Raw genomic sequence first — 23844 nt, 5'->3', positions numbered from 1 at the left:
TGTACTTTGTAGACTTGGGAATTACATTCTTTTTTTTAAGAACCCTCTGTAGCTCTTCCTTAAAAGCCTCCCATTACTCTGATGCTGTTATACCTTCATCTAGCACTTTGTAGTTAACTATTTCTAAATCAGTTCTCAACTTTATAAAAATTGAGAAATGGAAACTTTTAATATTGATCTACCTTTTGGCCTTTTCCTTGACTATATTAAGTCTAATAATCACAAACATAAAAATATTTTCCTAATAATGTCTATTCCACCTGCCTAGTTTCATTCCCTAAACTTAAACCTGAACTATCCCTTCCTTTTAGGAAGGACTCGACAATTTGGAGGCACAGTTTTAAAATATATGGGTGCTTCCCTTCAGGAGTCATTTTTTCTCTCAGGATCATTATTGTTTGGAATTCTCTTCACTAGAGAACAGTGATGGCGAGGTCACGGTTTTTAAAGGGAGTGGAGGATTAATGGGACCAGTCAGGGAAATTATGTACTGAACTCCATCAGATCAGCCATGATCTTCGTGAATGACAGAGCAGGCTCAATGGACAGGAAGGCTTTGTCATGCTACTATTTCTTCTGATCTTATGATCTTTTTCAACCTGCTACATAACTGCTAAGGAAGTTCTCCTGAATGCATTTTAAGCATATTATGCCTTATCCTGTGCCTATTACAGTGAATTTAAACCAGTTATTATTAGAGTAATGGAAATCCCCTGCAGTTGCTGCTCTGCTGATTCCACACATTTCAGCAATTTGCCTTGATGTTTACCCTATTATGTCCCACTGACTGCTTAGGAATCTGTTGTCCATAATAGTGTATTTCTGCTTTTTTTTTTCTCTCCTTTGTGCAACTAAAACAATTTAATTTGCTGGTACTCTGCCATTTCATTTTCCTTGCAGTTGTAATTGTTTCTTTAATCCATGTTGAAATCTTGCCCTTCAGACCTCTTTTGGACACCCTGTAGGCAGCATTGCTCAGTTACCATTCTGGGCTTTATTTAAGCCATATCTCAATAAAAAACTATGAAATCATACTTTCATGTGTTTACTTGTATCCTCAGGCCAACTTTTTTATTTCTGAAATTCTCTGTATTGCTATGTAGGTATTAAACACTGACAACTTGCTTCCTTGTTTATTTTATAACCTTGAATTGTCCTGTTTTCCACAGTCTCCTGTTACTTTTTCTCCTTTCATTGACAATTTTGATTATTTCCCTTATGAATTCCACACTCAGATAGCCAATGACTTTCCAGGCTGCTTCAATCTCTCTCACCAGCACAATTTTGATCCCAACCATGTCCAAGTGCAACCCATCTAAAGCTGGTCCCAATGTCCCTTGCATCTAAAGCCCTCCCTCCTGTGCCACTTCTCCAGCCGCACAGTCATCTGCGTAATCTTCCTAATTCCATAACCATGAGCAGGTAACACCAGGAATAATCAGAACATTACTAAATTTGAGCTTCAGAATGATAGTTTCTTTCCAAGCTTCTGTTACTCAGTTACCTCCCTTGACAAGTTATTGGCTTGGCACAAAGAGGGCAAGAGTCAAATCTGTATCAACTACCTTTATTTTAGTTTAGTTAAAATGACATAACCTTTTCCTAACCCAATGCTGTGAATTGTAACAGCAGGCATGCAGTTCATACAAGTTTAAAATTCACATGCACACCCACTAGATTTGACATTTCCAGAACAGTCAACAAAAATAATGCTAATAGCCATGAAGGGAAGCTCACACTGGTCAGGTACTTTCTCCCAGGTCTTGGGGTCCTGTCCATACTTCGAAGTGTGGGGTCCATGACTTCACAAAGGCTCCTCTCTGGAATGTTCACTGATGGCACACTGAAATCCCTCATTTTTTATCCTTTGTCCTTACCTGAATAAATTGTGGTTTCTCATTCTTGTTGATTCTCGGTTCATCTGAGAGCCGGTGTCGGTCCACTGTAGACTCCCTCGAAGAGCACCTTTAGATGACCTCATTATTCTTCCATCAAATAAGGATTTCCCCCATACTATCCCTCAGAGCTGAGCCAGCTCAAACCAATTGGAGCCAGCAGCTATGGTTTGGTAATTCCAGTTCACAGCTACTGTCTTTGTGTGCGAGCAGTCTCTAGCAAACAATTCCTAAACTGTTCCTGTGATTCCTCATCCTTGTTCTACCATTGTCCCTGGATATCAGTCTGGTATACAATCTCTAACAGTTCATCATCCTCTGTCAACAACCAAATTACCTCTGCCTGCTGCAAATGATTTTGTCAGAGTGATCTACAAAGAATAGCACTTTTGACCAAATGTATAATTTAACCATACCTGATGCCATTTGTTTGGATATGTTGTAATCTCAAATGACAATTAACTTACATTAAAGACACTGCATAAATATAATAAAATTTTCCCAAGGTGTTTTCAAGGATGTTATGAAAATAATTATGATGCAATCCATAGAGGATGATATTCATTCAGATGATCTAAAGCTTGGTCAATAATGTAAGTTTCAAGATGTAAGTTTCCTTAAAAAAGGAAAGTGAGTTAGAGAGGCAGAGTGATGGGGAGGTAAGTTCTGAGCTTTGGGACTGAGGCAAGTGAACCATGTTCTTGACTAAACATTTTCTGTCTGTTGAAGTTTGGAACATGACATACACAACATCTATTTAATTCTTTCTGCTCTTTTTTTGTTTCAGACAGACAAATGTTGTAGTTATATGCTTTGTTCCTAGAAGTACATATCATATATGATCAAAATTGTCAACATGGTGTATCTGGCCTCTGGCCAAAGTTCTTTACTGTCTTTCTTTGGAACTGAGGCACAAGCAAATTGTCCCCCCATGGTCTTCAACTTGTCAACATTTTTAAAATCATTTATTAACATGTGTTGTGATGGTACAAGTTGCTTTGTGTCTCTTGTAAGTAATGTCATTAACATGTTCAGAAATTAGTTTTAGTTTTAAAGAATTTGACAGTTGTGTTCAGCAATCTGGTTGTAATTCAAAGGAGTCGAATACAGTCAATTCTGCATTAGTACAGTTCATCAACTCTCATTAAAATGCGTAGTTTAGCTGATAGTTTGTTCAGAGGAAGTTTAAGATTAGGTGTTTAATAAGAACGTTAGTTGCATTTGTAACCCCCTCATATCCCCCAAACCCCCCAAAAAATCCAATGTTTAACCTTCCAGTGTGTGTCATTCCCCAGTATCATATGACCTTGCAGTCAATATTTTTAAAACCAAATCCAAGTTGAAGCTTTTGGCATTTCATATAGCTCTAAGTCTCAAGTGAATACTTAAGTAAATATGGACACTTCTAGTCAACAGGTGAATTCAGACATTCTGTTGCCTAAGGGTGGATCAACACAGAACAGCGATAAAATTTGAGTCTACCTGTCCCTATATTCCACCCTGGACAAAAGAAACACCAAAATCCAGGATGTAGTTAGATGTGAATAGATGATATCAACTTTCCATTGTGTTATGATAATCTCCCTCACCCTTGGACACAGGACTTTGAACTTGTAGAAGGACAAATTATGAATTGCCATATTGTCTGATTTTAATTCAGCAAGAAGCTACGTTGCAGACTGGCTTCCACTGAAAGACATTGAATTAATCACAAGCCTTCAAGATGCTGAGATGATTAACTGAAATACCTCATAAACTGAACATAAAAGTAGGCAGACAGACTCCAACTTCTCTTCTAATTTCAAGTTCATCTGAAAACTAACCTCCAAGAAAATTGATGTCAGAAAGCATTACAACCTGCTGAGAATCCTTTGCTTTACAAGGTCCTCACTTTAGCTTGAAATCATCAGCTTCATCCTCGAGATTGCAGACCTGCTATTAAACAGACCAAAATAATTATAAGCTATAACAGTACACTGTATTTATATGTATCTAATCTTTTTAATGCAAGTGAAACATTGTGTTATTTTGGGGAGTAAGGAAATAAGAATAAGTTACTTTTTTTTATTTTTAAACTCATTAGCCTTGCTGTTGGAAATACATAATTGGGATGCACTTCATGAGTAAGAAAGTATCCAGCCCTTATATTCAAAACATACTGATCATGGTCAGTGAAGAGGACACACAAAATTTGTCCAGAATAGGTTGCTATGTTCACACATCGATGCACCTTGTTACTGTTGTGCATGGTTTGTTATGAATCTTCAGAATGTTTGATCCATTGTTAAAGGTGGCCTGGTGAAAAACGGTCCCAGGTCAGCTATTTATTTCTAGTTCTGGCCTTTGACAATATACTTAACAAAGAAGACACAGAGCAATCCCTTAAACTTTGTAGCAAGAGTTTCTGTCAGCTCAAAAGCTACCCTGAAAGGAGATAGTTTGAATAAAGTGTTTGACAAAATGTATGCATTATAAGTTAAGTATATGTATTCTAAGTTGCAAGCTCTGTCGTTTTATGTGTTGCTTCTGTGGACTCTCCAAACGTACACAGATTCCGCCAGTGGTTTGTGCTGAGTGAAATTAGTATATTTTTTGTAATAAGTTTGAGAAGAAATGTGTGAAGCATCCGATATGCCATCCATTACAGAGTGCACTGTGATCAGCTAACTAAGCAGCATCATCACCTTGAGTTCCCTGCCCTAATTGTAACTTTGTACGGTTGGTTGGGGCAAGGAGGCAGGTCCTGAGTCTGCCTTTCCCAGAACAGGGGACAAAAGCTATTGGCATCAATGAGATTCGCATGCCAGTCACCTAGCTAAGGTTTCACAATTCAATATAGCAGGAATTAAATCAAAATACCACTTTCAGACCTTGAGAGGTGATGTACTCCTGCTGAGTCTGGCATCAGGCCACTTGGATGTGAAAATGCTGTATAAGAAGGTAAAAGTCGAGTAGTTACTGAGTGATAAACTAATGTCTGATAACTTGTTATAGTACTTCATCCTTCCTAAGCTCCTGTGAAAGTTAAGTTCGCTCACCCTGGATGATCTCACTGACAGTCAGAAAACATCTCATAGAAATAAGGTTTACAAACTCTTGTGCCTCTATCTTAGAAAGACCTGAGTTCAAGTCCCAGAAGTGTGTCATAACAGATCTGAATGGATTGTCTAAAAAATTTCTATATCAAATTACAATTTAGAATTAGAATTAGGTTTGTTGTCTCTCAAGTTCAGGAGTATAATGAAAAGTTTACAATATCACCCCTCGTGGTACCATTTTAACTGCCAAGTACCAAGGTACAAGTCTTGATACAAATTAGAGAAGTAAAGTTACATTACTTTACAGTGATTCATAGCATAAGTTAGAAAAATAAGAATTAAAGTTAAAAGGATAAACATTACGGTCAGATAAACACATTACCGATAAATGTGTATTGAAAAGAACATTAGACTGTCGACCATAATTCACGATTACATGCCTGTAACGATGCATGTTGTCATGGGGACTCGGACTCCCTGACTGAACTGTAATACATAACGGTGTATTTTATAAGGCCACTTCAGAGATGAACAGTTCATGGATAAGAATCAACTTCAGAAGACAGTTAAAGATCAAATTTGCCATTGTAGAATAATGTATTGGTGAAGAAAAGGGAGGGCGGCTTGGCAATTTTTGTTCTATTAAAGTTTAATTGTACTTTTTTATTCATACAGCTTCAACAGCCACTACCTGCAATGATGCTGGAGTTCCACAGAATGGAACCAGGAGTGGAGACAGCAGAGAGCCTGGAGATACTGTGACTTTTCAATGTGATCCAGGTTATCAGTTACAAGGAACTGCTAAAATTATGTGTGTGCAGGTGGACAATAGATTCTTCTGGCAACCTGATCCTCCAACATGTACAGGTACATTACAGAATGAGTAATGATGCCAATCGTTCATTTTTACATGTTAAGATTAGATTTCATTACAGTGTGGAAACAGGCCCTTCGACCCAACAAGTCCACACCGACCCGCCGAAGCGCAACCCACCCACATCCCTATATTTACCCCTTACCTAACACTACGGGCAATTTAGTATGGCCAATTCACCTGACCTGCACATCTTTGTACTGTGGGAGGAAACCGGAGCACCCGGAGGAAACCCACGCAGTCACGGGGAGAATGTGCAAACTCCACACAGTCAGTCACCTGAGGCGGGAATTGAACCCGGATCTCCAGCGCTGTGAGGCAGCAGTGCTAACCATTGTGCCACCGTGCCGCCCACAAGTTGGTTTGACAAAGGAAACGAGTATATCACATTACTTAATTGGGATCAATCACTAAAGCAGGTGAACAACATGAGCAGCATGTTCACCTGACTGCAGAGGTGGATTTCCTTTCTCTTTTTGAGTGCGTGTAACTTTCCTCTGACTTCAACCATGCTGTTCCCATTCGTATTTTTGTGGGTCAGAAATGACTAGCAAGCAATTGCATCCTGAACCTGCTCCCAACCTCTCGAAGTTGAGTTTCTCAATTTAGATTTTCTCCGCTCTCAATTTTTACCTGGTGATGCAGGGTTTGGAAGCCCATTGAGTGTGACAAAGAATTAATTTAACAATGATTAAAATGTGAGTTATGTGTACTGAGCAATTGAAGTGTGTGAGATGGTGATACAAATCTACTCTCATAACACCAAAGCAGTGATCCAGCTGGAAATTATAGATTTGACCTGATTTTCATTTCCATTGACTTCAATGAGTGGTCAGTCTGTTGCCATCTATTTGTTTCTCTGCTGAAGTTTAATTTCAGCATCAAAATGTTAACTGTGCTTCTCTGTAAAGGACTTTAAGTTATATTTGAGCCAGGTTTTCTCCTCAGGCAAGCAAAAGCCATAATCCAGAAATGGAGTTCTGATAGTTATTTAAAGATCCACGCATGTTTTTTAATGTCAGAGAAACTCTTATAGCTCCATTATGCTGCAGTGTAACTCGAGCAAGAAAATTATTACCACTCAGATCTACTCATAAACTGGCATGTTTGGTGCCTCTGGGATTTTTATACAAACTTGAAGTGTGTAAGTTGCAAATCGTGCCACACAGGATGTGTGTAGGAATTTTGTAGGACAAGTTATTGGATAACATCATGTCAATCACCAACCGTGAAGATAATCTTCTCTGAAATCCCCACTGAATGAAGGTCAGCAGCCTAATGCAAGATTTGATGCATTATTCTTTATCTGAGTCACAGACACCTCTCAAGTGGAATTTCAGGTCTGAACATTTAACAAATGGTAGTATTGAGATTAGACAGGAGTTCATGAAAATGCTGGCTTCCTGGATGTCATGAAAGCAAGTAATATGATAGGATGTACTTTAAAATTTTCTAATATGTTGACCACCCGTCGGCCAGTTTTATTGCTAAACTACTTGTCTAGAAGTGGAAAGGTGATGAATTTAATGGACATCAACTGATCTTGAAGTACGTAAAGGAGTTTGCTTGTTGGCCTAGGGTATAAAACACCTGAAGCACCTCTAGATAGTGCTATAAATATACTTAGATTATGGATTTAGCCCTTATATAGACAGATTTTACCTTCAGCAACCCTCAGTTCCAGGGAATCTAGACATAATGACATGAAAACATGTCTTGTCAAAAAAATTGGCACTTGGCTCAAGAGATTTTATTGACAGAGTGACCTTCTGACAGTGGGTTGCTCACCTACTTCCTGATCTGTTGCTTCAAAAGTTAAAATTGGAGGTTGATCTGGGGTTGGACTTGAGGTTTACATTTTTTAACACTTCACATGGCTCCAATCTATCTGTCATTAAGGTTTAATTATCGCACTTTTAAATCGTGATTATATTTTCACTTCCATTTCTCTCAGATGTATAGAAACAACCAGACCCTGTAGTTAGTATCACTGCTCCTCTATAACAAAGTACTATTTAAAATACAACAGAAAACCTGCTTCCCCATGTTGATGGCCTGCATATTCTGAGGATTGCTGCTCAGTCCAACTTCTCAACAATGCCATTGTGTTCAATGTTTCTGACTGTCCAATGCTGGATTCTTCATAAATTTGGAAAGCCTTAAAGCAAACTGCTTAAACCTAGTGCTAAACTATTGGGGGAAATCATAAAACATCTCATTTTACAGTTCTAATTGAGACATTGAAAGTTTTAGGACATTTATAAAGCTTTTCATTATGTTAACGAATGAGTAGGTGAATGCTTTACAACAGGAACATGAATGAGTGTATTAGTGTCTGCATGAGGAAATGGATGAGCGCATGCTTAAGTGGTTAAATGAATGAGTGTCTAAGTAAATGTGTGGACGCATGAATGAATGAGGTGTATGGGCGAATGGCTGATGAAATATATGGTGTGAATTCATCGCTGACTGAGTATGTAGATGAACAGGTGAACATAGTGAATGAATAAGGTCTGTAAGTGGAGGGGTGAATGGTTGAATGAATGAGAATCTGAATGAACACATGAATGAATGAAGGAGCAAATTGCTGCAGATGCTGGAAGCTGAACTGGAAACAAAAAAATGCTGGAGATCACTGTGGGTCAGGCAACTTCTATGGAGAGAAAGCAAGCTAAAGTTTTGGTTCTACATGATAAAGAGTCATCTAGACTCAAATCATTAGCTTGCTTTCTCTGCGTGGATGCTGCCTGACCTGTTTGTTTTCAGCAAGAATGAATAAGATGTCTGAGTGAATACCTGTTAGTGTGGGTGTGTTCCAAAAGAGTTAGCAGATTGGGACTGGTCATTTCAGTTTGTGGGGGTGGCTCAAGGGGAAGCACAGAAAGGAGCTGGGAACTCAGAACATGGTCAGGGACTCAGTTGGAGAGTACATGGAGGAGGTTGAGCAAGAGACTAAGCAGTGGATTGAGGATCAGTTGCTTTGTTACATTGGTGTTAGACAAGGATTTTCCCTTCTCACATTTTCTGGCTAACTATGCAGGTAAGTAAATCTGAACCATTTGAAGCTAACTCAAGGGGTCAGAGACTTTGGATGATCCTAGTGTGGAGGAGGACCGCTCGTTGTAAGTTCAAGCATGAATAAGTGAAACGTCTGCATTATCCGTCTGGCCTCCAAATAGCTGGAGACCAGAAATTAGTACATTTCTTGCGACTGATAAGACCTTACTCTCATACAGTTCATATGTGGGCAAGTATACAAACCAAAGGGAGAAATCCAGATCCTTAACATATCTGCGATGATTATGGCATAGCTATGCCTTATTAGAACTAAGCATGCTATTTGAAGGTAGGTAATAGTCTCGGATAATTTCTTCCCCTGTGGGGTGGCAACATCAATCCTATCAAGTCTTAAATCTTAGATTAATCATTTGTGGATTTGATCAGACTAAATGCAAAGACAAAAATTATCAGGGAAATCCTCCAGATCTAAATTAACTGTAAATAAAAGTTAAAGAAAACTTCAAATCACTTCAGTGATGTTTTAATGCACATTAAGTGAAAAAAATGGTCTCGCTGGCTACTTCAGCAGGCATTAGGAAACAAGTAAAGTGAAGCAAGTATTCAGGCCAGGGTCATGCAGGACATTCAGACTCAACAGTTTGGACAGTGAAGCAAATCTGATAGTTTGCCTGGTCACTTTCTGACAGCAATTGACAGACAACTAAATTTGTTGATTTAATTTTACAAAATGCTATGATGCAAGTTGAACATCTTGGAATGTATCAATAGAAAAGTAGTTTCATTGTTCACCACAACTATATTGCATCTTTTTGATGTTGTGAATTTCAATGTGTCCCATACTGTGGTCTGATCAGGATATGGCATTCTACAACTTCAGTATATCTTTCACTTGACTGGATGTATATTTGCTCGCTGAGCTGGAAGGCTTGTTTTCAGATATTTCGTCACCGTACCAGGTAACATCTTCAGTGAGCCTCCAAATGAAGCACTAGTGGCGTAGCCCGATTTCTATTTATATGTTTGACTTTTCTTGGGTTGGTGATGTCATTTCCTATGGTGATGCCATTTCCTGTTCTTTTTCTCAGGGTTTGGTAAATGGGATCCAAGTCAATGTGTTTGTTGATAGAGTTCCGGTTGGAATGCCATGCTTCTAGGAATTCTCGTGCATGTCTCTGTTTGGCTTGTCCTTGGATGGGTGTGTTGTCCCAGTCAAAATGATGTCCTTCCTCATCTTTATGTAAGGATACTAGTGAGAGTGGGTCCCATCCATCTTAGGACAAGCCAAACAGAGGCATACACGAGAGTTCCTAGAAGCATGGCATTCTAACAGGAACTCTATCAACAAACACATCAACTTGGATCCCGTTTACCACCCCCTGAGAAAAAGAACAGGAAATGACATCACCATAGGAAATTATGTCAGCCCAGGAAATGACATCACCAACCCAAGAAAATTCAAACATATAAATAGGAAGTGGGCTACACCACTGGTGCTTCATTTGGAGGCTCACTGAAGATGTTACCTAGAATGGTGACGAAACATCTGAAAACAAACCTTCCAGCTCAGTAAGCAAACCTACATCCAGTCTTCCTTCTGCACTTTCACAATTGTGTGATCTGTGCTTTTGTTTTTGAGTAGAATTCATCATCGCTCACACAGCTTACCTTGGTACAGCATAGCAAAAGTTATTGTAGCTGTTACTGTAGGTGGAAGATTTTACAGTAGCAACAACAATACCTTGCATTTATACAGCATTTTTAAAATAGTAAAACATCCCAAGGTATTTTACAGTAGCAAGCAATCAAATCAAATGCATTGTAAATAGAAAACTGGAAAGGGACATAGTAGAATACCAGAAAAAGGCATGCGATCCTTTAAAAGCAAAAGACTGGTGAGGTAAGAATTGAAAACCTGAAGGAAACTATACAGGGATGGCTGTGATGAGAAATACGGGCTAACTAACACACAAGTTGACTGGATCTTGAGGGATTGCTTTTCCTTCACTCTAAATTTTCTTTTCCTAATCTGAATTTAATTTTGAAAAGATAACATTTTTAAAATGAAAATTTTGACTGCAGGAGTTATATCATGGCTGCAACCCCACTTTCACAGAGAAACAATTTCACAGAGTCTTTTATGCAAGGATTTTCCAAGAAATGAAAGTTGCCTTTTGATTTAGAAATAGCCAATCAATTTCTAGCTTTCGGAGCTTTGTGATGACTTTCTCTCTCACTTAAAAATTAACAACAGCATGGTGTTACTTTATTATGCAGATTCACACAGTGGTAGTTCAATTAAGTAAATTATTCATATTTTTCCTTTGATTCTGACTACAGTGTTGCTATCCAATTCATCTCCTCAATGAACTCTGGCAAATGTAACAAATACATGCACGATAAAGTGGGTGTGTGTTCAGCATTTGATTGATTTTAAAAGTCTTCACCAATACACTAATTTTGATTGCGTGTTTCAAGGGACACCAATACTATTGCAAAAACATCAATGTTGCTGTTCATCGTCATTTTCTTTTAATGTTGGAATTTGTTTAATCCAATAAGCAGGTTTTTTTTGCAAAATACATGCGCATAATAATATGTTAGTGCAATGAACAACCTTGAGGGGTCACAGCTACACAAAGAAACTCCACTGATGGATCCACTGCACTGTAATAAATTCTCAGAGGTTCTATAAACCTATCACAAACAGCTTTTCTGTAGTCTCCTAATGTGCACCTTCCAGTGTGATGTGGATTACTAAGATTCAGTAAAACCTCTTATTAAAATTCAAAACAGTCAAACTATGGATGCAGACAGGTTTGGACATCGTGTTAGTCACATCAAATTTGGCTTGGTAAATTATTGTTCAGCTGTGGAAAGTATTTCTAACACAGCTTTCTGTATTTGTGGAGGCATTTGACTTCATTCTGATACATCTGTAAAAGAGACAAACTTGCATTTATTTTAGATTCCCTACAGAATGGAAACGGGCCCTTCAGCCCAACAAGTCCCCACCTCCAGAAGAGTAACCCATCCCTCTATCTTATATTTACCCCTGACTAATGCACTTCACACTATGGGCAATTTAGCATGGCCAATTCACCTGACTTGCACATCTTTGGATTGTGGGAGGAGACTCACATAGACACGGGGAGAATGTGCAAACTCCACACAAACAGTTGCCCTAGGCGGGAATCAAACCCCGGTCCCTGGCACTGTGAGGGAGCAGTGCTAACCACTGAGTCACTGTGTCACCTTTCAATGATTCCAGGACATTGTCTCAGTATTTATGAAGTATAGCCACTGTAGTAATTAACAAGCCAATTTAAGTGCAGCAAACGACTAAAATCAGTGTTGTGATAATGACCAGAAAAGCTATTGCCTGTCATGTTGATTGAGGGATTAATATTGACCAGAACACTGGAGATAGCTCCTCTGCTTTTCAACAAAGTCTTGCCATGAGATTTTTTGCATCCAACCAAGAGGGCTTCAGTAGAAGACCTGATCCAAAGGAGAGCGTGCCTGACAGCACAGCACCCCTTCTGTACTGCACTGCAGTATCAGTCTTGAATTCTGTGCACAAGTCTGGGGGCTGGAACTTGAACCCACAAAGTTCTGATTTTGAGGTGAGGGCACTACCACATGAGGAACTGTTCAGTTCTGAGGTAAAACACCATCTTTTAGCAGTTTGATGTCAGGCATGTCGGTTATAAGGATTGTTTACATGACAGCAATTGTAAAATTTGTTTACTGTGAACTTCTGGGATACACATTTTCTTGTTTTAAGTTTAACGTTTATTTTGCAGAAAATAATATTTATTACATCAGTAATGAATGCCACTGTTCTAATAATGTCAATCAAGATTTATCAAATCGAGCTACAAATATGCAAAATGGTTCTGTTCGAGGGAAAATAAAACACCACACAGAAAAGGACAATGCTGTGGAGTGTACCGTTAAAAAAACAAGGAGGCCGTCATAATTCAGTGTGAATTAAACACAGATCTGATCCAACGTTGATCCCTGTGGTGTGCTACTTGACATTGGCCTCCAGTCACACCAACAGCCTCTACCACCACCCTCTGTCTCATGCCACTAAGCCAGTTATGGATTCAATGAGCCAGGTTACAGTTGATCTCATGGGCTTCTGTCTTCTTTATCAATCTCCCATTTGGGACCTTGTCAACTCCGTCAACTGCCACAACTTTCATCTTTACTCTGGTCACCACCTTGAAAATTTCAATCAAATTTGTTTGGCATGACCTTCCTCTGACAAAGCCATGCTGACTGTCCCTGATCAAACCTTGCTTTTTCAAGTGAAAATTAATTCTCTCCTTCAGAATTGTCTCTGTAGTTTCCCGACCACTGATGTGAAATGCACTGGTCTGTAACTCTCTGGTTTATCTCTACCACCCTTCTTGAAGAGTGAAACCACATTAGCTGTCCTCCTGTTCCCTGGCACCTTTTAGAGAGGACTTAAAAATTTGGGTCAGAACCCTTGTAGTTTTCTCCCTCATCTCCCATAGCAGCCTAGGATACAATTCATGTGGACCTGGGGATTTGTCCAATCTAAGCCCTCCAAAACCTCCAATCTTCCTCTGTGAATCTGCTCAAGAACTCACACTCCATTAACCTGAATTCTGTATCTACATGCTCCTCTCAAGTGAAGACCAATGTAAGGTATTAACTTAACAGCCTACCACTGTCTTCTAGCTCCATACACAGTGCTTTTGGACCCAAATAGGCCCCAGTATTTCTAGTTACGCTGTTCTCCTGATTTAATTGTAGAATCCATTGGCATTCACACTCATCTCCGCTGCTAGTGTTTTTGATTTGATTGATTTATTGTCATGTATATTTTGTTACAAAATACAGTGAAAATGTTGTACAGTGTCACCACTTTCTCCACGATCTTAAAACACAGAAACATAATGCAAAACAAAGCATATAAACGCAGAAGAATGAAGAAATAAAGAAAGGTGTCTATCTTTACAGTCCTCCTTGTTAAGAACTCTGTCATTGGCCATCATTGCCATGCATGAGTTCCCTTCACTGCACTGCCACCACTGGACCAAATATTGCCACTCTTTGGTGCCATCTTACCTTCACTGGTGCCCTCACCATTATGAGTCTTCGATTAACCTTGCCATTGCAGACACCACCAATGCCACTGAATCCCACACGGGCTCAAACTCAACTCTGCCACCGCTGTGAATCTGCTTCCAGCCCACCTCACTAATTTGGCTGCTGCTGATGCTGTCAGATCTCGTGCCGGGAACCCAAATTCACCTCTGGCGCAGCAGCCATGAGTCAGCACTAGGTCCGCCTCGTCGAACCAGAAGCCACCAAGAACCCAGAATCTCTAGTTAACCCCTCCCACTGGCAACTCATGGTCAAGGATGTTGTTCCCATTGTGTTTCAGGTGCAGACCATCCTGCTTGAACAGGTCCCATCCTCCCCAGAAATGTTCCGGATCATCCAGGAATCTGAAACCCTCTCTTCCGCACCAACACTTGAGCCACACATTCATTCGTCCTGTTATCCTACTTCTGTACTCGTATGTGACACTAAGAGTATTCCAGAGGTTGGAACCTTTGAGATCTTGGTTTTTAATCTACTGCCTAACTCCGTGAGTGAAGCTCCCCAATTTGTTATGGATCCCGAAAGACACCCCAAATTGCCAAACTCTTGAATGAGGATGAACAGACTCCCCTTCTCTATTCACCTGATCCCTCAGTTGGTCACAACAAAGTAATTTTAAGGAAGTTATTTTCCCATTGTTACCCACAAACACTCTCCATTAATCGCTATTCTCTTGTCTCCCTTGTCTGTCCAATTGTTCTCCTCTCTCTTTGGTCTCTATCCCCACCTATTGTTTACGCTTAACCCTCTCCCCTTACATTGTTTTGCAGATAAAAATTATATTTTCTGAGGAAAGGTCATCAGACCCAAAACAGTACCTCTGATTTTTCTTCACTTCTCTGCCAGACCCGATGAGCTTTTCCAGCAAATTCTTGTTGGGTTTTAATTTTGAAGAAGTATTCCCTCCCTTTTCCCAGACCGAAGGAATTTGGATTTTTAATAGGAGCCAATTTACTAAACAAAAGAATATATTTGTTAGTCACTACCAGAGCAGAAGCAATGACACCCATGCACAGAGGTTAGAAAGGAGACATGGGTCCAAAAAATGTTATAATTTATTCAGATCAGGCCCTGGGCCATTTGTGAAGTGTAGATGGTGGGATTTTGATCATTGAGCAGTCAATGTTAAGACTCTTTCTTTTCAGGTTAGCTGAAACACTTTTGGTTTTTTTTAGAAATAACTTGGTAACTAGCTCCCAGCTCTCAGTGAGGGAATTGTTTCCTGTAGTGCAGAAGTGACTCGTGGAGAGTTCTTCAATGGGGACCGTCACTGCACATCAGCACTTAAATCCAGGCTTGTAAATATGAGCACCTCAGCCCACTAACATACCAGGATAAAGGCTCACTTTTGATCCCTGTCTTTAGGTATTCTTAAAAGGAAAAAATGCAAACATGTCTCTTGCCCAGACTGCTGTGTTCTTTTGCCACCTTGCTTACAGGAGCAAGTGAGGACTGCAGATGCTGTAGAGTCTTTAGTCGAAAAGTATGGTGCTGGAAAAGCACAGCAGGTCAGGCAGCATCAGAGCAGGGGAATTGACATTTTGGACATAAGCCCTCAGGATGAAGGGCTTATACCCAAAATGGTGACAGTTCTGCTCCTCAGATGCTGCCTGACCTGCTGTGCTTTTCCAGCGCCACCCATTTTTGACTCCACTTTGTTCATAGTCTGATATACTGACGACAGGTTACAGTTCAGTTTGTTTTGAATTTCTCCATTGAAGCTTCTGTTAGGCCTTTTGGTGTAACATTCCAGGTTGCAGATTTGCATTTGCAGTGATCTTTGACTGTATCCAGTCTTTTTTGTTGGGGAAACAAAAATGCAGTATGGCCCTAAGTAATCCAGGGTTATGGTTCACGGTGGTGGCATTTTTTAGAAAGGAAAATCTCACCTGCTCTGGCCTACATGTGATACCTGATCCACAGCAAAGTGGTTTACTCGTGCATGTTTTCTGAAGTAGTCTAGAGACCACTCAAATCCGTCAAATCACTTGAAATAATAACCACTAAGAAAACCATAAAGCCAGATGAATCACCGAGCGTCAAACATAATACTGGAAAGGACAACACGCACCATCCTGTCGACTCTGCACAACCCATCTTAGCAAAATGGGGTACTTGTGCCAAAATTCAGAAAGCTGACACACAGGTGAATCACAAAACAGCCTGCCATCACCAAATTCAACGAAACATACATTACAAACAGCATCACGGACAGACCAGAAGAATGTACCGAGGATTGCCAAGGGCACAAACGTTTTTCTCAGTGGGAGACTTCACCAAAAGTGGCTCAGTAGCAGCACTACAGACTGAGTTGCGCAAGGTCTAAAAGACACAGCTGTTCGACTAAGATTGTGAAGGGGTGCACCAACAAGAGTAAAAACTTATCAATCCACCTATGGCGTATAAATCTGACCATCAATAGGAGTGACCACCCCATATTTCTTGTGGAGACTAATTGAGGACTCCCTCCATCTGGTTTTCTGGTACTACCATTGTGCTAAATGGGATAGATTTCAAACAAATCTAACAACTCAGCACTCAGACCAATGAGGTGCAGCAACAACAGAACTGGATTCAATCACAATCTCTTAACCTCATGGCCTGGCATAGCCCCCACCCTAACATTACCACTCAACCAGAGGATTAATCATGGTTCGATGAAGAGTACAGGATGGCATGCGAAGAGCAACACCAGACAAATAGAAAGATGATGTGTCAAACTAGTAAAGCTGCAGCACAGGGTTACTTGTGTATGAAGCAGCAGGTCATAGACACAGCTAAGTGTTCATACAACCAGATGTCCAGATCTAAAGTCTGCAGTCCTGCCATATCCAGTTGTGTATGGAGGTGGACAACTACTCAACTTGCAGCAAGAGGAAACTCCACAAACATCACATCCTTCGTGATTGTGTAGAGTAGGACATCAGGACATCAGTGCAAAAGACAAAGTTTGACGCATTTGCAAAATCTTCAGCCAGAAGTCCCAACTGGATGATCTATCTCAGCTTCCTCCTGAGGTCTCTAACATCACAGAAGTCAGATTAACTACATTCCTCATCACACTCTACCAGTAAAATTACAATACTGGCATCAAGCTGGCAATGTGCAAAGTGCACAAGTGTGTCCTGTCATCCAGAAGCAATGTAAACCCAATATAGCCTCTTATCAGCTAATCAGTCTATTCTGGATGATCAGTAAAGTGACGAAGGGTGCAGTCACCAGTAGTCTTTCATCACAAATAACCTACTGACACTCAGTTCAGGTTTCACAAAGGCCACTTGGGTTCACATGTCACTATAGCCTTGGTCCAGACATGGACAAAGAGCTGTACTTAAGAGGGGAAGTGGGGGTGACTGTACTGGGACTTACTTGACTTAACATTAATCTTCTCTTCAATCACTCCACATACTGACCTATTGCTCTGTTTCCCACCTACTGCCATGCTATTTTAAACCCTCCCAAATGACACTAACAAACCTTCCTGCCAGGATATTGATGCCCCTCCAGTTTAGGTGGAATGCATCCTTCTTGTACAGATCCCATCTACCCTGGAAGATATCCCAATGATCCAGATATCTGAAGACCTCCCTCTTACACCAGCTCTTTAGACAATAATCCATTTATGTTATCTTGCTATTTATGAACTCACTAGCATGGCAAAGGGAGTAATCCCAAGATTACAACCCTAGCGGTCCTGTTTTTCAACTTCCTACATATCTCCCTGAACTCACTTTGCAGGATTTCATCTCTCTTCTTGTCCATGTCATTAGTACCACTATGGACCACAACCTCTGGCTCCTCACTCTCCCATTTCAGATATTTTGTGCTTGGTCATAGACATCCTTGACTCTGGCACCATAGAGACAACAGAACATCCTGGAGTCTCGCTCACAGCCACAGAAAGCACTATCTGTGCTCCTGACTGTAGAGACCCCTATCACTACTGTTGACCTACATTTTGACCCTACCTGCTGTACAATGCTGCCAGTTATGATGCCACTGACCTGGCTGTTGCTGTTGATTTCCCCTGAGTGGCCACCCACTCTCAATAGTACCCAAAACAGGATATTTGTCTTCCTGGTAGTCACCAAACTCTTTTCTGTCTTCTCTTCACTATATGAGTGGTGAGACCAACTCACTAAACATGCTATCCACGATATTTGCAGCTTCATGGATGCTCCATATGAGTCCAGCTGCAGTGCCAGCTTCTCCATGAGACAAATCAGGAGCTGCAGCTGAACACATTCCTGCATAAGCAGTCACCATGGAAGTGTCGCTGATTTCCCACATATTGCACAGGAGTGTTCCACAGGGCTGAGTTCTCCTATTATTGTGAACCTTAACAACTACAAACGTTAAATTCGAACACACAAATTCTCATACTTATACTTCTCATGCTTTGGATATAAAAACATTGTCTGCCCAATTGCACAGCTGCCCCCTTCAATCTTCTAACTACTTCCAAGTTTTTAAATTCAAAGTTTGTACCCATTTTGAATGGAGGATATTTGTTGTCAGCGAGGGAATGATTTGTTTGTTTATTTGTTCTGCTTTTCTTTTAGAAAATGCATTTTAAGTTTCTTTGTGAGATTTGTACGCGTCTGATTCAGATGAGTGATCAAAGGGTGATACTGATTGAAAATGTTGACTTTGATATTTATTTTTCATCGAGTTACCACGGTTCCAGGCTGGGAATTTTATAATGCCTTCAGTCATACCCTAATAAACCGAATATATGCTGACCATAACAAAACCCTTCATTTATTTACTCTCAAATATATGAATAAATCAGTACAAAGTTTAAAAAAAAGCCCTTTGAAGTTTCATGGGATTATGATCTTTTTCAACAGTGCATGCTGTGTTTTTTTCCTATCATTGTTTTTGTCGGCCTTTCTGCTCTAAGGACTGTTCTGTCTGATATCTTTAAATGTTTGCCCTCCAGTGAGGGAATATCATTGCCAGAACTCTCCACATAGACCCACATTAAGTTGACATATGGCATAAAATCATAGAAAAATAAATATTTAAGAAAAGCACAGAGCTTTGGAAAACTGCTTTCTCAGGTTTGACAAGATTTTAGAACAACTCAAAATGCATATCTCGTGACTAATTTAAGATTTATCCTTTTGCTTCTTGAAGAGCCTCTAACTGTATGATTCATTTAGTACATAGCTCTTAGCAAAACAGCTGGGTCTACCAAGGTATTCTGCACGATTTCTTTATAACATACCAATGTGCTATTTTCTGATCTCTGCATCTATTTAGTAATACCACTATGAAGGTTTCATTGGACAGTATTATACAAAGGCTTCAATCTGAACTTTCTCATCTAGTGTTCCACAGTACTTACTGGAGAATAATCTGAGATCTTCAATGATGACGGTTGAGAAATATGTATTGTTCAAGATACTTGAGGGAACTCTACTGCTGTTCTTCAAATATATCCATAGACGTGTGTGTTGGCTTGCAAAGGCATACCTAAAGACTGCTATGAAAGACTTATGTTTGCAAGTCTTGTGTGGTCATTGTTGGTTTCAAAAATTATTGCTTATACAATAAGATATTCATAATACTTGATCTGTTCCTGCTTACTTTGTTTACTTGATTCATATATTCCTTGTCCAATCTCTCCAGTTGACCTGTCAATCTGTGGCATACTCGTGTAGTAAGTTTCATTTCTATTATTCTTGCATTCCTTTCTGTAGGGAGCCCACTTGGACACCTCTGCTTTTGCAGGTCAATACTGTTGTGTATTGATTACAGTGGCAATTTATATCCATGAGCTATGAACCCAGTGTTGCAGAGCTATTACCATGGCATGTTGTAAAATTGAGTTCAACGAATCTGGCAATCTTTGGGGTATTGTTAAATATTAACCATGGAAACTGCCAAATTGTTCACTCAATCCAATTTGTTAGACTCCTCTACCTGAAAACTGTTTATCGTGTCTTTTAATATCCTCTTTAATATCCCCTGAAATAGCCCAGCATGCCACTTAGTTTTTAAGCACAATTGTTTCAGTAAGTCAGTCTCACACCCTCCACCTTTTAAAATGCCTCAAGGTCTTGGGAAATGAATGATGCTTTGCCAAACAAATAAAACAGCTTGTACATTTCAGCAACAAAGATGAATCTGATAGAAGACTGTTCAGACATAAGTAATGAATGAAAGTGAAGTTAAATTCTGACATATTGTGGCAGCAACGCAGAAAATTATAGCTACACTGGTGCAATAAGAATCGTTAGAAATCTACACAGAGGCTGATGAACTTTTTCACAGACCCATACCAAGCTGCAAGTTTTACAATCTGATTAGGAGCCGTAACTTTTGTTTTGAAAAAGATAAAATTAGAAATTCCAGTTACTTCCTTAGTGAATAAAGCATCAGGATTCCACACTTTCGAACAACAGAAGAAATTTTATTATACACAAGTTATACAAAGCAAACATTCAATGCTACTTATCTTATACTGAATTAACGTGAATTACAATATATCTGCTGACACCAATGATCATATTTCAATGCCAACTGTATATTTTTTCAGACTGCATACAGTTGAATTTTTTAACAATTTTTTTTCATCATCAACGTGCTCTTTTTTTCGTTTTCAGATGTTTGTCAGTTTTGTATAATTCTTTTTTTTATTGAAATATCTTTGAGACATTTGACCACTAGTGGACATGCTCCTGGGAGTCAGCAAGCACAGCCCCTGAATTAACAAATCATGCTAGACGCAACAAAAACAGATTCCACAGATATTCTCTGCAAACCACCCAGACATTAGTGAGTCATGAGAAGTTTTCCACATCCACCTTTTCTTGGAGAGATTTCTGCTCCTTTCTTTCTCATAGCTTACCACCTTTTGTTAACAGCAGCGGCATTCAGCCAGTAGGTCTTCCTGGCTTCTATATGACTAGCAAGAGGTTGTCAGGCAAGATGTCCCAGACCACCCCAGTGACTGCTCACCACACTGTCTCTTCATCTCTTATACTGAGATGACATCCTTCAAGATTCACAGTCAGTTATTGGTGCCTCCCCGAATTAGGTGCTAAGTTGCAATGGCTTTGTGTCAAAACCATGGGGAAAACAGGGGAAAAACAAATCCAAAAATGTAGATTCCCTCACATAGTGATTTGGGTTCCTAAGAGTGTGATTGACACTAAGACACTGAATATTTGGGTTCTAGATCTTTTCTAATCGTTTCTGTTCAGAGATGTCATGATACCTCTTGGCAGGTAGGGCCTAAATCTGAGTCTTCTGGGCCAGAGGTAGGGACACTACTCCTCTACCACCAAAGCCCCATAATAAATGGGATCTCAAAGGTAGTTGTTCCCATTCAGAAAAATCGATGGCCCATTTCTTCCCTCACTCATGAATAATCTATCCAGTTATTGTTGATATAATGCAATCTGCTGAAACACCTGAAAACATCAGTGTGTGGAAATGCTTCCTGTATGCTAGAGCAAACTTCTGCCTCAAGTTTGAGGGACTCAAGTACTTGCAATATACTGTATACTTGGTAAACGGCAATTGAACAAAGTATTGTTGAAGAAACACCCAAGACTAACATTGTGAAATATGTAGACTTGGAAATTCTGTAGAGTGACATCAGTGGGAGACTGGTGGAAACAGCCAGAGCTTTTACCAATGATCTGTTTGTACAATTGTTCAAGAAGGCTTTGTGACCCCAGTTTAACAAGGATTTATTGTTACACCATTCTGTCCAGGTGCCCTGGGGTTAGGACATCTTGGCAAAATAAAAGGAGAGTAAGATCAAGGAAGGAAATGCTTTACAGCATTTTGAGGTTTGGGAGCAGCAGACGTGTTTGTCTGCCAACCCCAAACCTGCAATCCTTTACCTCAATCTCACCCCATGATCACTCCTACTCCAATCCCCACCAATTACGATCTCCAACTTTCTCCCAATCTCTCTGATTTCCTATGTAACTAACATCATTTCTGATTCCTCTGGATGTCTCAGAAGCCAGTCTTCCATGTTCCTTGTATATTTTCATCACTGCTTTGAGTAAATGCATGAAGCTATATCACGCTTGTGAGGTAACCACATATCAGTCATTGACTGGTGTATCATGTCCTTCGTCAGGCTGCTCACTGGGCAATTCTGATAACATTGATTTTTGGACAGGTGATTGACATGGCATGTTATCTGGTAACTAATCCTAAAAAATTGTGACATGTAACCTGCACAGCATAATTTGCAGCATGTATACTTCAAATTCATATAAAAATCCCAGAGGCAGAAAACATGCCAGTTTATGAGCAGATCTGAGTGGTAATAAATCTCTTGCACTAGTTACACTGCACAATAATGGGACGAGTCGAGGATCCCTGAAATCGAAAATGCATGTGGAGCATAAAAAGCTGTTAGAATGCCATTTCTAGATTAAAGTCCTTGACATTTCCATTTGCTTGAGGTCGGATTTTGCCCCAATTGTAAACTCAGTCTTCTACATACAGGCACAACTAACATTGAGAGGCTAAAATGAGACTACATCAGGCGTGAAAAATAATGAGGAGCAGATTGATTATTCACCTGTATTCAATTGAAATTTTAATTGGTTGTAAAATAGCCATTTGTAACACTACCACTTGTTTTGTAACACCACTGAAATGAAATTTTAACCCCGATCTAATTTGCTCTATTGTTTAACAGATTTTGCATACATTTTAATCCATTCAAGCTAAAATATAGCTTATACTTGCCTTTAATTTTCTACTATAAAATGCATACTTTTTGTTATTATCCCTTCTGTTTATGCTCCTCCTCAATAGTGGGATTAAAGTTCCTTTGCATTACACTTTAATGTGAGTCTCCAGCCAATGTTAGTTAACAAATCTACCTTTTTATCCTTTTGGCCTGACCGGGATTCAAAATTTGTGTCTCCATATTTTTGAAAATAATCATCATATCAGTTTGAGTATACTTGGACAGGGTTTGAGTTTTGTGTCTGGTAAGGGTTCTAAACCAGCACAGGGCAGAATTTAGTGCTCTCAACCTTCTGGCAAGAAACTCAGAATGAAAAAGAGTGCTGGCTTTTCCACAAGCAAATGTAAGAAAAATCCTAATTGATATTTGGAGAGCTGTGTCACTCCTTTTAAGATTTTTTTTATTTCAAGATGGTAAATTGCTGTCATTTCCAGTTGGCAATTTGCCGTTGGCTATCCAATAGCAAAAAACTCAATATCAAAATAATGGAAAAATAATTCCATTAAAATCATCATTACGCAAAGCTTGCTCTGGCTGTGAGTAAGTTTCAGGGCTTATTTTTTACAAATAGTTTGATGTAATGATAAATTTCTACTGAAATATACATTTTCCCAGTGTGCTTTTACTTTGTTTCTCCCAAAAAAACTGAATTGATAGTTGATAAGGAAATGTTTTAGGTTTATTTGTCAGTTCTGTTGAATAAACAAATTGCACATTTATTTAGCAACGGTATAAAGTATCAAAAACATGTACTAAAATTGACGTTATCAAGTGCGGTTGTTCACCACATATATGGGAATATCATTTGGTGATGGACGAGTATGTATTTTAGAAATTGTGGCCTTATAACTCACAGCGCCAGAGGCCTGGGTTCAATTCCTGCTTCGGGCGACCGTCTGTATGGAGTTTGCACATTCTCCCCGTGTCTGCGTGGATTTCCTCCGGGTGCTCCGGTTTCCTCCCACAGTCTAAAGATGTACAGGTTAGGTGAATTGGCCTTGCTGAATTGCCCGTAGTGTTAGGTGAAGGGGTAAATGTTGGGGAATGGGTCTGGGTGGGTTGCTCTTCGGCAGGTCGGTGTGGACTTGTTGGGCCGAAGGACCTGTTTCCACACTGTAAGTAATCTAATCTAATCTACCCCATAATAGG

The 23844-nt window shown here is 39.7% G+C and overlaps 1 protein-coding gene across 3 annotated transcripts in view; it reads left to right on the top strand.

Annotated features, from left to right (window-relative positions):
* Window positions 1-23844, top strand: part of LOC140464913 (CUB and sushi domain-containing protein 1-like) — a 2358623-nt gene that overhangs the window by 1949930 nt on the left and 384849 nt on the right. For all 3 annotated transcript variants that reach the window (XM_072560545.1, XM_072560536.1, XM_072560527.1), the window contains exon 27: window positions 5609-5800. In XM_072560545.1, coding sequence (XP_072416646.1) covers window positions 5609-5800 — 192 coding nt within the window. The remainder of the gene's footprint in view (window positions 1-5608; window positions 5801-23844) is intronic.

This window comes from Chiloscyllium punctatum, chromosome 3, assembly GCF_047496795.1.
Source record: "Chiloscyllium punctatum isolate Juve2018m chromosome 3, sChiPun1.3, whole genome shotgun sequence".
Lineage (NCBI taxonomy): Eukaryota > Metazoa > Chordata > Chondrichthyes > Orectolobiformes > Hemiscylliidae > Chiloscyllium > Chiloscyllium punctatum.
Note: the sequence above shows the minus strand (reverse complement) of the source record. Positions and strands in the feature narration are given on the sequence as shown.